General features: G+C 43.5%; 1 protein-coding gene across 4 annotated transcripts in view; it reads right to left on the reverse strand.

Moving 5' to 3' along the window:
• NBEAL1 (neurobeachin like 1) overlaps positions 1-12,585 on the reverse strand; it is a 672,403-nt gene that overhangs the window by 398,211 nt on the left and 261,607 nt on the right. For all 4 annotated transcript variants that reach the window (XM_069226032.1, XM_069226034.1, XM_069226033.1 and 1 more), the window contains exon 11: positions 3,931-4,014. In XM_069226032.1, coding sequence (XP_069082133.1) covers positions 3,931-4,014 — 84 coding nt within the window. The remainder of the gene's footprint in view (positions 1-3,930; positions 4,015-12,585) is intronic.

The following is a 12,585-nucleotide window of genomic DNA, read 5'->3' on the forward strand; positions in this document are numbered from 1 at the left end:
ACAATTCCTTCTTCTTCTGAGTCACTTTGACCCCTTTTTTCAATGTGGTTCTCTATTGTATTAACAGCCTTGAAATATTTTGTTTGTTTATCCCACTTCATCCTACATACTTTCATAAAATGTTCTTTCTGCATTTACTGAACCATTTGTCCACTGCTAGTGGCACATTGGTGAATTCCCTAGATGTTTCTTACTACTGCATCGTTAACACTCAAAAGGTTTTCTCATCTCATATTTGTTTTCACTTATAGATGCTATTTTTGTTTCCTTGTGTTTTGCTTTATTTTGCAACACAATGTGCACTTCTTCTTTGACATTCTTTTGCTTCATGAATTTTGTTGTTAACTCAATGCTACTTGCAATTTCTATTGCTTTATCCAACATTATAATTTTCAGCAGTCAATAATTTTCCCTGCACTTTCACAATACTGGATTGTTCCACTACCTAGTCTCTAATTACATCATCTTCAAAAGTTTTAAAGTCACACGTAGATGCTAACATCCTTACATCACTTACAAAATTCTCTACTGTTTTTCTTGCCATTTGAGGTCTCTTATCAAATTTGTGTCTCTCCATAGTAACATTCCTTTTCTTTCTAAAACGTACATCCAGTGCTTTTATAGCGGATGCATACTCATCCACCTCATCATCATCCCTGAAAACTGCCATACGTGGCAAATGCTTTAATATTTTCCTACCTTCCATACCTAACAAATGTCTCAATAACGCTAACTTTTTTTTTGCGTAAATATTTTACCTTCTATAGCATCTAAATAGGCCTCAAAGCCTTCCTTCTATTGTCCCCATCCTACTAGAGGTAAACCAGGATACGTAAAAAAAAATTATAGGTGGCATAACTGATTGTTGCATGGTAATGGAAACTAGAATAACAAGTTGAAAAGAAGAAAATGATATACTGTAAAATACTGTACCAGATAAACTGAAACGTCACATTGGGTATGGAATGCCTTACTATACAATAAAATAATACAGATTTTTCTTGACAAGTCAATTGTTTTAAATTGTGGATGACAATAAAGTTGTAATTACAGATATAATGAATATATGTGTGCATCACCGAGACAAACAAAAACTTGAGAAATCTTGTGCTGTGCACATCATCGTTACATGCAATGTTCAAAACTAGCGTGCGTATTGCTTGCAAAAGCTGCACAGCTACATATATAAATTTAAAAGAAATCTTGTGGTGTGCGTATCAACGTGACACGCACTGCTCATGAGGACAGAGCATATTACCTTCTATACGGGAAATGCTGCACTACACTGATCAGGAAATAAATTAATAGAGTGGTCAGCGTACAAGTTTCTAGGTTACCAAACTGCTGAAACAGCCGTCATCACGCTGCAGCTGCCGTGTACATTTAAACTTCCTGGATGCAGCATCGCTGAGCAAGTTTCTAAGTCACAATGTTGTTGGGGCAGCTGTCAACTCGCTGCCGTGTACGCCTAGATGCCCTAGACGTGGAACACAACGTCAGATGTGGAACGCAGTGTAGCTTACACGCACGTTCCCATCGATCATCCGATCTCTGAGGACCTTCCCCGAGAAATCCTTCGCAAACTAAAAATGTTGGCCAGAAGCTCTCAACAAAGTCACGTCGTCTACCTCCACAGCGCCGAAAGAAAGGTGCTCTCACAGCCGACAAAAAAAACAAAAACGGTCCAAATAAGAATTTGCCACCTCGCTGGTCCTCACATGTGAATCTTTCAACTCGTTGCCAACTGAAACAATGTCTTCCAACCATAAAGACTTAGCACAGGTGAGTTTCACCGGTGTTTATTCAGCGCACATCTTCATGACCAGTGAAGCAGCAGGAGAAGCAGTAATTGTCACTTCTTACACCACACATTCTATAACCAACATTCTTTTACCTCACAAATACCTGGTGCCTCCCTTTCCAACCATCAGCCACTTACTAGCCCAAGAACACAACAGACTCTTAAACCCATAGTACGTAACTCCCACGGCCACCCATCCAACTTCATCTAGAACTTATTCAATGGTGCAATGAACATCCCATTTCCCTTTAAATCAGTCACTGAGTTTAAAAGCGTAATCACTTGTTAGCTGAGAACAAATGCATTAATCCCTTATATATTATCAATTAATCTGCAATCCCCTTACACTCAAATATGAATAAATCTAAGTTTACAGGTTCCCATCATCATATCCTTTGACTTCCCTTACTTCTAACTTTACTCAAAACATTTGAACAATAAATAATCTACCTGGTAGGGAATTCACTTTTTTCTCAATTCCATGCTAACAGCTCTCAAGCATGAATCTTGGGCACATCTATTTCCTTACCTATATGTGATGAACCACTCTGCCGCTATATTCAATTTAGTGGGACTAGGATCCAATGTCAACACCAGTACCGGGACCTTCCCAAGAGCCCTCTTATTTAGGGGAGGCAGCATGGCTTATAACTGTAAGAAAGGTTTTTAAGTCTTGTGGTGCATTCATGAAATCTCTTCCCCTATTATCATATAAGAGATGAAAAATGTGTATCTCAGGAGCTTAATCTAGTCATTCACAATGGGAGCTGCCAAAGTCCAATGGTATTATGAAAATACATTACACTAAGAACTGGAGATTCCCGAGCCTTGCCATGCTATTACTGTGTGGAGGAACAATGAATGTCAGTATCAGGTTTCTACAAACTTAATCCAGACCAGGTTCAAATTAAAGGAATCTACTTTGCTACAATTGGCAAAAATGTGTTCGCTTAGAAACCCCAAAAACATACAAAAGGCAAATACTGAGTCATAGTCTTACTACGACAGATCCAAAGATTCAAAAGGATTCATTAAGTATATCTTGGACTCAAATGCCTTTTGCTGTACAATACAAAAGACGTTCTAGATAACAGTATGATAGTAACTTTTATTTTACCTCTGGAATTGCAACACAACAGATAAGTATCTGTTTAAGGCACTAGTTCTCCCCCTTTAATAGAACAGGGGATTAGTGGTTCTCTGGACAAGAAAATAGGACTGCAGGAAATAACTATACTAGGTTGTGCCAACAGAGAGTTAGCAGATCCTACTTCTGTCCTTCGTGAAATCTACTGATTTTACCCACAATAGTATCAGAAATTACGATTACATGTGTTACACTCCATTCATGGTTAAAGTTCAGAACTGTTGTCTTTATCAAAAGGCATAAGGACTCGCTTCATTGTGAATCCTACCAACTCATTTCTCACTTGAAGACTGACTCTAAAAATATGCTAGGACATTTTGTTTCACACAATGGCCAAATATCTTCTTTTGTTTCTCACACTGAACATAGGTTTATTCTAGGGGATGACATCACCTCACCTTCACACCTTACTGAAAGCCCTACTGAAAGTTCAGATATATCTGCTCACCTACGGCAATCTGCTTGATTATGAGAAACAGTTTGATAGGATATCATAGTAGTTTGTGTTTGGTAGAGTAAAGTATGCAAATGTATCCTCTTTTTATTAGACAATACAAAACATATGTTATTGTTCTCAAACCCCTATCTCAGTTACAAGAGATAAATATATCCTAATAAATACACAAAGGGACTCTAAACAAGGTTGCTGCCTTTGGCCTTATTTTTCTGCAATATGCACAGAGCAACTTCTTGCACTCCTAACAACTTTGGAACTGTACCAGTGGTCGTTCCCAGATCACTGTTTACAGTCCTGTGTATGTGTATATGGTAATTTCCATATTGCTTTGGCTACAGTCTTCTATACCTTTGTTCATCACTCAGTAATTCACTGTTTTATTTTGTTGCCTACAAATAAGAAGCCATGATTTGCCAAGTAAAATCCATAATGTGCTAGCATAGTATTGTGATGCCATCAGGACATATGAATACAAATTATCATTGACAGTCATATTAATTGGGAAACCAATCCACAGACATTTACCTTAGCAGCAGGAGATTTGTGCTTGATTGCGGTGAGAGCTTTAATGGTTGTTACTGCCAAACAGTCTAACTGTGCCTGGAACACCTTAAGAATGGAAGAGGAAATTATCACATACACATAAATACAATTACATTTACCGTGATTCCAAACCCCATACCTGGATGAAAACAATCAATTATGTAATCATCTCCCAAAATGTTATGATTTCTAGAAACAACTACTTAATTTTTTTGATTGGGAAGTAATCAACAGAAAGTGTAGATCAGAAGAAAGAGAAGCGTACCAACACACAAACACACACACAAGCACACTCAAGTGACATTATTGCAACAAAAGCATACCTTTATCGTTTCTTTTAATGGACAGACTCCAGCAGAATTATGCAGCCTTGCACAGAAAAGACCACTGTACCTTATAGCTTGTACATGGCGTTTGCGCAACAGTTGTGTTCTTTACCCTATCTATAGCAATTCTTTATCATGAAACAGAATGAGTTACTTTTGAGCCTACAACTGCAACATATAGAAAGCACTGACCCCATCAAATGTATCAGATGTTGTGAATACTGCAAGTGTACTAACCTAAAGGTATCACATTTATTTAAGTAAGATAAGTATTACAACTAAATTCCAGAGTTTGTTCTATGAATAAATACATTTTTAAGTAAACTTACAGAGCTAGCAGTTACAGGTGTTGAATTCCTATCGTCCAATGCATAGGACATATTGTTAGGGGTCAAGGTCAACAAGTGTTCACGTTTATTCTGTCCTTGAGGCAAGTTGGCCCAACCCCTTGGAGCACCAACCCTTTGGCTGCCAGTTTACAGTACCACATTACGGATCAGTGAAGGGCATTGTTTGCAGTTAAGTTAATAATTGTGCCCACATATTAATGCTAATCAAACTTGTATTTATGGTTCATTAGTGCAAAGCCTTTAGCATTAGTGTGAGCACTCTAAGGAAATGTTGTAAGCTCAACCTGCAATTCTGACAGTGGTTTCAGAATAAACATGTGTACAAACGTTTGCAACATTTAACAAAATGAGGTGATGTATAATACTTCCAGAATTCTGTCTGATTACATGCAAATATTTACAGAAACTTAAAAGCAAGATTGTTGATTCTTGGATTTCAAAATAAAATGTTTGCAAAAAGCATCATATAATAAAATATGTTGATGCATGCTAGTTTTTCCCAATATTCACAATGGAAAATCAGTGTAACCAGTTTCAACAAGATTATGGGAAACATGAAAATAGGTCTGACGTTTTGGTTTTGTCTTGCTTTGACATGGCTTTTGCAAATCTTTATTATTGTGGGAGCTGCCCGGCCCTCACCATTATTACAAACATTGGCAAAAATATTTTTGGTCTAAAAAAGCACACATTGCCACAGTACATACTGGCACTGAACAAAACTACTTTGTGTGCCAATATGCTCCTTGTGACAGAGCAGCATGCTGTCACCTAGTGTGAAGCCAGTCGATAAAGAGAGAGAGAGAGAATTTTAATTAAAAAAAACAAAAGGTCTTGGTTAATACCAAACCTAATCAGGGGCCCGATTCTTCAAGAAAGTCACAAACGTGCACCCATTGCATATGTCCTTGCATTAGTGCAGATTTATGGCTTTCATGAATTCACAAGAATTTACAGACGTAGGCCTGGAAATCGTACTCCTAGAAAATATTTGTGAACTGCATTTTAGCACGTGCAAATATGCACACGTAGATTTGCTCATGTAAACATCTGTTGGGTGTTTACATGTTCACTTTCCCTTCCACCACTTCTTTCCCAACCTGGAAGAAGTTTTACTTCTGTTTTTGTTAGCAGCAGCGGCTGCCGTGAATGTCAAGGGGGAGAGAGGGTGATCTGAGAAGGGGTAGGGACAGAGAGGAGGGGGTGAGGCAGGGAAAAAAATAAAATACTTACGATTTCTTTTTTTTTTTTTAAATCTGTTTATTGCATTTATAACACAAACAAAAACGCATCCATTTAAACAATACAATTCAGATACTTAAAAGAGATAGGAGCAGAATAGGAAATGAGAATAGATAGTAGGGGGTATTAAGTTTATAGTTTGCTTGCTTGGTGAATGACCACGGGTCTAATGTTTGGTGATCCAGTGGATGGGGCAAGGCAATCGAGGAAGGGGCACGCATAAGAGGCGAGCAGGATATGAGTTATTAATTTCGAGCAGGGTATGTTTGTCATAGGAGAAGTGTACCACTGTGGGTGTTGCTTCGCAGCAGTTCATCTGGGGCATGTGTTTGTATACTTATTATCAACGTTCAAGTTAAGGTTCATATCTGAGTGGTTGCATGTGCGATATGTGTCGGTTGTAATGTCTTGGGTGATTATTATTCCAGTAGACTAGGGAGGTCATGTATCGTCTTTTTCCTGTAGTTTATCTGCGAAGGAATCCCATATGTCTGCACCCTTAATTACCCCCCTATATCGCACAATGTATGTAATACCTGTATTTCTGCGTTGGCCCATTGCTGTAAGTCAGTTATCCAGTGGCGGGAGTCTGGGGCGCTAGGTGATTTTCACTACGTGGTGATGAGTCGTTTGAGGATAACAAATGCAAGATCTGCGCATCTATGTTTCTGTTTATCTTTGCTACGTCTGTGCCGGATGCCCAATAGGCAGGACTCAGGGGTGGGTGCTAGAGGTATTCCCAGCCATGTCGCAGTTTGTTGTGTGATGTCTTGCCATACGCGGAGTAGTGGTGGGCAGTTCCAGGTCATACGTAAGAAATCAACTTCCGTGTTGCCACATCTTGGGCAGTCGGGACTGGCTTGGGGGTACATGCGGTGGAGAGTCAGGTATGTCTGATGTAGGTAGTTGAGTTGGGTATATCTGAAACGGGCATTGCGCGATACCTCGCACGTAGTTGTGAGAGCCATGGACCATGTTTGTGTTGTAAGTTGTGTGTGTAGTGCTTTTTCCCATTTATTTTTGGCTTGTAACTGTACTTCTTCTGGATTGGCCCGTAGTGTGTTGTGGATCCATGAGATTCGTGTTTGTATGCCGGGGTTTAAGAGCAATTAGTGTAGAATAGGTGATGACTGTGGTTCCCTGCTGCCCCCAAGCGTTACATATTAAAGATTGCAGTGCGCCGTACATAATGAAACCGTCCTGTCCCAGAGTATACGTTGTTGCAAGTGCTTCATAGGAGATAAATTGGCCCTCTGCGAAACATTCTCCCACTAATTGGAGACCTTTGGTGGCCCAATCAATAAGGCACGCACTGCCATGTAGTTTGTGTATACCTGGGATGGCGAGTAATGGGATCTTGGACGAGTATGGTGGTTTTCCAGACCCCCTGTTCACGTAGCGCCGCCACACACGGTCAGCCACTTTTATCAGGATATTACCATGGCACGGAAGGGCCACGCGTCCTATAAGCCATTCCAGTGTATTTAAGCCACCCAGTTGTAAGCCCACAGTGTGGCTTTCAGAATGAGTGGGGTCTTGTAGCCAAATTAGGATCCAGTGCAGCTGAGCTGCTGCGTAATAAAGTTCGAATTGTGGTACTCCCATCCCGCCTCTGTCCAGTGGTAGACAGATCTTGGCCAAGGCCACACGACTGCGTCCGGTGCTCCATATCAAATCTATCAATAGCTTGTTCAGCTGTGCAAAAAAAGTGCTGGGGAGCCATAATGGTAGGGCAGCGAAGAAATATAGTAGCCGAGGAAGTATGATCATTTTGATTAATGCCACTCTGCCCATAGGTGATAGTGGTAGTGCACACCAGAAGGGCAATGATCCTTTTATTGATCTAATCGCCCGGTCTAAGTTGCCCTCCTTAAGCTCAGATTCATCATGATACATGTGCACACCTAGGTATTTAAAAGTGCTATAAGTCCATTGTAAATTATGCTCGGCGGATATATGGATCTGTGTGTCGGGTAATCGGCGCATGGGGAATAGACATGATTTAGCCCAATTGACGCGCAAGCCGGATATGTCTCCGAAAGAATTCAATAGTTGTAGCAGGTTTTGCAGGGATTCGGAGTAGTTACGTAGGTATATTAATGCATCGTCTGCGTATAAGGAGACTATGCGGTGTTCCATGCCGTCCGGTATGCCCCATCTCGTGGCTTCATTGCGCAATTTAGCCGCAAGGGGTTCAATGGCTAGTGCGAACAAGAGTGGTGATAGGGGGCATCCCTGGCGTGTGCCCCTACTAATCTTGAATTTTTCCGAGGTGATGGTGCCAGTTTTAACTCGTGCTATGGGGTCTGAGTATAGGATAGATATCCAACGTGTGAACGCTTTGCCAAATCCCATTAACTGCAGAGTTGCCATCAAGTATGGCCAACCCAGTGTGTCGAAAGCTTTTTCGACATCTAGTGAGACCGCCACTCTGGGGTAGTCTGCGTCAGGAGTTTCAGCTATCAAACGCAATAGGTTCCTGATGTTGATAGAAGTGCTGCGTCCAGGTGTGAATCTGGATTGATCTGGGTGTATCAGGGAGGAGATTATTGGGAGAAGTCGGTTCGACAGTACCTTGCCCAATATTTTACAGTCCGTGTTTATTAGTGACAGGGGTCAGTAAGAGCGTACGTCTATTGGGTCACGACCCTTTTTATGGAGGACTACAATCGTTGCTTCGCGTTGTGAATCTGAGAGACGACCTGTTTCATATGCCTCCTGTAACATAGTCAGATACAGAGCGAGCGTTTTTGATGAGAAAATCTGGTAGTACTCGATCGTAGTCCGTCTCCCCCTGGAGCTTTATTGTGGGCTAGTTGTTACAATGCTTGCTTTATTTCGTCACTTTCTATGGGTTTGTCTAGCTCTAGTGCTTGTGCTGTCGTTAGGTGATTTACATGGGAGGTCCTGAAAAAATCTTTTAATTGTGTTGCGAGTGGGGGAGGTTCTGCCTGATATAACCTTGCATAATACTGCTTGAATGCTTCATTTATTTCTGATTGTGTATTCACAATCACACCAGTATCTAGGCGAATGGAGTTTGTAGGAGTATGCCACTGAGTCCCTTTCGCTAACCAAGCCAACATGCGGCTTGATCGATCACCCTCAGCGTGTAGGCGTGCCGTGTAGTGTCGATAGTCAAATTTTCGTAAACAGGTTTCAATGTCACCCCATTGCTTTTTTAGTGTGATCGTGGTATTGCTAGCAGTGCTGTTTGAGGCCGCTTCACATTCCGCCTTACGTAATTTCTCCTCAGTATCATGTAGCTCTGAGAGTAAAGTGCGTCGAATACCTCCTGCAGCCCCAATACATATGCCCCTAATTACCACTTTGTGTCCGTCCCACTCGATTGCGCGTGTTGTGGCTGTTTGGTTATTGATTGTGAAGTAGGACGCTATGGTGTCAGCTAGTTGTTCCCGGAAGGACGGGTCGCGCAGCAAGGTGGGTTGTAAGCACCAAGTAGGTGTTCGTGATAGCTGAGTGCCCCATCTCAGTGTGGCGACTAGAGGGCAATGATCCGATAGGGTTTTGGCCAATAATTGGCGCTGTGTATTAAGTGTGTTATCATGGCCGGGCATAAAAGTAAATCAATCCGTGTGTGAAGGTTGTGTACTGGTGAATAAAAGGAGTATTCTTTGTCAATGGGATGAAGACTTCTCCATGCATCATGTAGCCTCCGTTCTGTTGTCTAGGACCTTAGCATCTCAGATACCTGCCTGCTAGGGGCGCTTGCCATTGGCGGGTGTGATCTGTCCATAGAAATGTCCATTACACTGTTGAAATCACCACCCCAGATAATTGGTATGGACGGATCTTGTGAAATCTGTGCAGATGTGGCCCGCAGGAATTCCCCTTGTCCTGAATTTGGAGCATATATACCGGCTATGGTTAATTGTCTACCATCCAGCTCTCCGATGAGGCAGACATATCTGCCATCTGTGTCTATATATGTGTTTTGGACCGCGTAAGGGACCCCTGAAGCGATCCAAATTAGTACTCCCTTTGCATATGTTGAGACTTTAGTGCCATAGACAGTGCCCGGCCAGCTCTTATTAATTTCCCCTAGTTCTTGTGTAGTGGCATGGGTCTCCTGTAGTATAGCTATATGAGCCTTGTGGCATCTGAGATAGGCGTGTACTCTGCGTCTTTTAGTAGGATTGGTCAGGCCCCTTTCATTCCAGGTTACAATATTATATGTCATTGAAACATTTTGTGGTCGCACCGCAAGTGGTACGCGTCTTTAGATAGAATTCGCCATGTCCCCCCGCCCTCCACCCCTCGAGTGTAGAGTGATTAGCACATACTTTGAGGAATTAAGAGTGAGAGGAGTAATGAAGAAAGGAAGAAAAAGGAAGAAGTGTGAGTAACCAGGCACAAAAGGTGCAAGAGTGGCTTTGAGCCGATTCGTGTCCATACGGGAACCCATCTGGGTTAGGGGGCTGCTGTAGTATATGGTCCAAGGTGGTCGCAAGGTCCGGCCTAATCGGATGACGCCATCTCCCATTCAGGCACAATATGGTCTCCGGAGGGATTCCAATTTGCTTGGTGTGATACGTGTTAGGGCAGCGCATCTTTCACCCACAGGCAGGTTAAGGGGGAGATGATCGATTCCGGGATGTGGGGTCTGCCCATGTGTTGACAGGGACTGCCTATACAGGTTGGAGAGTACGCAGGCTGCAGTCCCATAGCGTTTGTACCTTACGGAATAGTTTGATCGCTGCATTTATGTGTTATTTTTAAAGGTCGTCCGCTGTGCGCAGTGTGAACGCTGGCCCCAAGATCAGAGGGGATGCGGGGGGCTCTGCAGGGTCCCCATCGAGTCCGAGTCCGTGGTGCAAGATTCGCGGTTGTGCTGCATTCGTATGTTCGAGAACCTATTGACGTCCTTTAGCGCTTGGGCTTGCCCGTCCGCTGCTTGTTTTTCAGTGGGACGTGATCCGGTTCTGGGTTTCGATTTCCTTTTCTTACGCATCTTTTGTGTTAGCCATTCCTTTTGCTACGCATGTTCATCTGTGGGGTCTGCTAAGCCCTTGGCGTAGATCCAAGTCCAGACATCTTCTGAGGACGGGAAGACGTGAGTTCTGTCGCCATCCACTATGCGTAGAGGGAGTATGAAAAGTTCTTGTCGCGTAGTACCTGTTTTGCTTTGGTGAATGTGGCACGTTTGCGTTGGACCGCCGCTGTATAGTCCGGGTAGGCCGTGACTTTTGCGTTTTCAGTTTCAACAGGACCCAGCGCGCGAAAGCCCTTTAGGATTTGATCTCTGTCACGGTAATTCAATAGCCTGGCTATTAATGGGCGAGGGGGGGCCCCTGGGTGTGCGGGCCCGCCCGGGATCCGGTGTGCCCGCTCCACCGACAGGAAAGGGGAGGCCTCCTGTTTCAGAATGTGATCTTTTAACCAGCGCTGCAGGAATGACTCTGCGTTAGGGAGCTCGATTCTCTCCGGGAATCCCAGGAATCTAATGTTATTACGGCATGAGCGGCCCTCCGCATCCTCTGCTCGTCTTTGGAGCTGTATTATCTCAGATTCCTGTTGTTGTATTCGGGTTTTCATGACCTCAATATTTGGTTGAGATATTTCTAGAGTTGATTCAACTGTGGTTACTCTGTCCGCTAGCTTTCGGTGTTCAGTGCGCAATATAGTGACTTCTACTGCCATTGCATCTATCTTTCCTTCAAGGGATGTTTTAGTTTCTAATATCGCCTGCAGTACGTTGTTGATTTGTATAGAGTGAGCAGCTAGCGTTTCAGTCACTTTATGCAGTGAATCTCCATCGGTAGCGGGTCCCCAAATCTGGCCTCCAAGTGGCCCCTCAGTGGTTTCGGTTCCACCATCATGGTGCATCCCTTGAACTCTCCTTGTGTTACGTTGTGATTTAGGTGGACAGTTTATACAGTTCCAACATTTGTGTTGTGCTTTGATTTCAAGGTTTCGGGGGAGGGTCTTTGTACATCACAATTAGGGCAATTTTATTTTTTTGGGTCTTTCCTTGCTTCGTTGTTACATCTGTATGGCGAATTTTATAACATCCAGCATGAAGAGCGCACAAAGGGAGCACCCAGCCCATCGAGCGCTGGAGAGCGGTGCCCCGCAGACACTCCCCGAGGCAGTGTTGTGTGCCCGGCGGCAGGCGCGTGGGAGTGTGATGCGTTCTGCAAGAGTCATGCGCCGGATATTTGCAGTTGACGATTGCGCGTTGTAGCGTTCGTGTCTATGCGTTCTATGTTAGGAAAGAGTCAGCATTGCTCCCGAGCATTACACAAAAATAAGAAGTGTCATTGAGCCTAATTTCGTTGGTGGGTGTGGTGGTTAACTCACAGAGCGAGTAGAACACAAATTGCTTGATTTCTGGGCCCAGGGGCTCCCCCAACTCACTCTATCAAAAGGGCACAGCGTAGTTTGAGTTCCCCTCTGAACTCCGGTGTATTTTTCATGCAAGAAATTGCTAGCGCTCCTCGTTTTTGCAGGGGCCCGTACCTCATCTCAGGCCCGAAGGCCTAGCCGCGCACCCCAGTGCCGGATCCTTCTTCTGCACGCAGGCGTTCGGTGTTATTGGGCAGCAGTTCTGAGCAATAAATCACGCCAGTCCACAGCTGGATCACAGTCAGGCTACGCAGCCAGGCGCGTGCCCAGCAATCGGGCCCTTTTTTCAGCTCGGAGTCTAAAACCACCCGTCAGGTTGGGCCCCTATAGCATGCGCCTCCACGAGGGTCGGC

Source organism: Pleurodeles waltl, chromosome 3_1, assembly GCF_031143425.1.
Source record: "Pleurodeles waltl isolate 20211129_DDA chromosome 3_1, aPleWal1.hap1.20221129, whole genome shotgun sequence".
NCBI classification, from domain to species: domain Eukaryota; kingdom Metazoa; phylum Chordata; class Amphibia; order Caudata; family Salamandridae; genus Pleurodeles; species Pleurodeles waltl.